Here is a 2,925-nt window from a genome sequence, read left to right as displayed (position 1 = left end):
TCATACTGTGGTTATTGATAGTTTCTCTTTGGCTTTTGTCTCATAAGCATAATTTCTTTTGTTTTGAAGCAAAACATTCTTCCCAATTCTCATTGCTCTCTTGTCTTATGATTTTATGTAAAATAAAGCTAAAATAATAAAAATATTTATTATCAAGAGAGAAGAGAGGAATTTCAAAAGATTGCAAATTTCTACCTCTGTCTTTGAAGAAAGGTATTCAGTGGTAACTGTACCTTTAAATAAGTGTTCAAATCTTGAAAGCATGAATTAAAAGGAATAAGCTTGTGGAGTAGTGGGGCAAAGGTGTAAGAGTTAGATTCATTTATCTTTTTTTTCTAATGAAAGATCATTCAAATGAGTAGTATTCTCTCTAGCTAAGCTATGGTAAGGTGGAAAATTCCGGCATTTTTATAAAAAATGGGAATAATAATCAATAATTCTAAATTATTTTTTAAGAAAGATATGCTCTAGGTAAAAGGCTTACCAGGATGCACAAACATAGGTAATGTGTAAGGACTGGTAGTAATTATCGTTATAATAATAATTTTATCTGGTAATCTTTGAACATAGGCAAAGGAATATGTGTTCTGCATTATTATTCTCTCTAGGGTGTAATAAAACAAGGGTTGCCTTTTTTGGATGTAATTTTATAGCAGAAAAGAGAAACTGCATTTGTCAACACTTAAAGTTTAACAAGGCATGGCTCCATTTCAGTTTAAAAGTCAAAATGTGGCCAAATTGCACAAGGATTTTCTGTTAAATGGCCATCTAAAAAACATTCCTTGAATTTATATGATGATTTATCAATCGCTTTATGGCATTCTTAATCTCTTTATTTCTCACTGTGTAAATGGCTGCGTTTAGGAGAGGTGTGATTACTGTATAAAACACAGCAAGAAACGTGTCCAACCAGATGATGCTCAGTGTCCACAGATAGATGAAGATGCAGGGACCAAAGAACAGCACCACCACGGTGATGTGGGAAGTGCAGGTGGAGAGAGCCTTGGAGGCCCCATCCTTAGACTTAAGGTGCACAATTAATAGGATGTAGGTGTAGGAGATTAGCAAGAGGATGAAACCAGTTGTGGCCAAGAACCCACTGTCAGCATTTATCCATATTCCCAGAGTGTGAGTATCCATGCAGGCTAGTTTGATAACCAAAGGGATATCACAGAAGAAGCTGTCCACTACTCTGGGTCCACAGAAAGGTAGATTCAAAATCATAGGCACTTGACTCATGGAATGCCCAAAACCAATGATCCACAATTTTAAAACTAGCCAGATGCACTTTTTCCTGTCCATGATGATGGAGTAGTGGAATGGTTTGCATACAGCCACATAACAGTCATAGGCCACTAACATGAGTAGCACCATCTTCATTTCTCCAAAGAAATGTACACAGAGGATCTGACTCATGCAGCCTCCAAAGGACATGGTTTTATTATCTTTTAGGATGTCTGTGGTAATTTTAGGGGTGGTGATTGAGGAAAAGCAAAAGTCAATAAAGAGAGGTTGGCTAAGAGGAAATACATGGAGGAATGGAGATGGGGGTCAGTTATGATTAAAAACACAAGAAAGTTGCCCACCATGGTCATCAGGTAGAATATAGAAAATGGCAATAAGAGGAAGGTCTGTAGTTCCTTTGAGTTATGAAATCCACGAAAAATAAACTCAGTCACCACAAATAGGTTTGCTTCTTCCATTTAGTCCAGTTGGTTTCAATGTGTCAAAAAGAGAAAGAGAAGATCTAAGCACTTCTAGAAAGGGAAGCAGAATTTAATAATCAAGTATTAGAGAGCAGATCAATACTTCTCATACACAAAATTTAATTCTTAGCATTGCACTAAGCTCAAAGTTGAAAATAAATGTTTCACCAATTTATAAAAATGCACAATTGTATGTTCAAGAATGGAAGCTGACCTAGGTGTAGGAAATGAAGACCAAACTTTACCCCAAAAAAGTTCAATTCTTATGCATCTCAAAGATAATTACTCTAATTTAAAATGTAAGGAAATACAATCCATACACAACCTCTCTAAGCCTTGAATCTATCTCTTCTCCAAGAAATAGAAGGAAATGTCTTGAAGGTACAACTCTAAAACACATATGGTGTTCCTTTATTTTACCAGAGGTGATCCTGGTCCATAATCTGCAGCTACATTTTTTTTTCTTTTTTTCTTTTTTCTTTTTTATATTAATTAACAGAAAAAAAGAAATTAACCCAACATTTAGAAATCATACCATTGCATCAGTTGAGAAGAACTAGCAACACAACAGAAAAAGATATAGAATGTTACTATAGAGAAAAAAATAAAAGTAATAATAATAGTAAAAAAAAATGCAACAAAACAAAACAAAAACCTATAGCTCAGATGCAGCTTCATTCAGTGTTTTAACATGATTACTTTACAAATAGGTATTATTCTGCTGTCCATTTTTGAGTTTTTGTATCTAGTCCTTTGGCACAGTCTGTATCCCTTCAGCTCCAATTACCCATTATCTTACCCTGTTTCTAACTCCTGCTGGACTCTGTTACCAATGACATATTTCAAGTTTATTCTCGAATGTCGGTTCATATCAGTGAGATCATACACTATTTGTCTTTTAGTTTTTGGCTAGACTCACTCAGCATAATGTTCTCTAGGTCCATCCATATTATTACATGCTTCATAAGTTTATCCTGTCTTAAAGCTGCATAATATTCCATCGTATGTATATACCACAGTTTGTTTAGCCACTCATCTGTTGATGGAAATTTTGGCTGTTTCCATCTCTTTGCAATTGTAAATAATGCTGCTATATACCTTGGTGTGCAAATGTCCATTTGTGTCTTTCCCTTTAAGTCCTTTGAGTAGATTACCAGCAATGGTATTTCTGGGTCGTATGGCACTTCTATATTCAGTTTCTTGAGGAACCGCCAAACTG

At 35.0% G+C, this 2,925-nt stretch overlaps 1 protein-coding gene across 1 annotated transcript; it reads right to left on the bottom strand.

Moving 5' to 3' along the window:
- Nucleotides 1-768: 768 nt before the first annotated feature.
- LOC143654943 (olfactory receptor 4F4-like) lies at nucleotides 769-1,703 on the bottom strand. The gene is given in 2 exon segments (XM_077126556.1): nucleotides 769-1,502; nucleotides 1,505-1,703. Coding segments are annotated over 2 exon segments (933 nt in total).
- Between the last annotated feature and the right edge of the window lie 1,222 nt (nucleotides 1,704-2,925).

This window comes from Tamandua tetradactyla, chromosome 14 (genome assembly GCF_023851605.1).
Source record: "Tamandua tetradactyla isolate mTamTet1 chromosome 14, mTamTet1.pri, whole genome shotgun sequence".
Classification (NCBI taxonomy): domain Eukaryota; kingdom Metazoa; phylum Chordata; class Mammalia; order Pilosa; family Myrmecophagidae; genus Tamandua; species Tamandua tetradactyla.
This window is presented reverse-complemented; position numbering and strand designations above follow the sequence as displayed.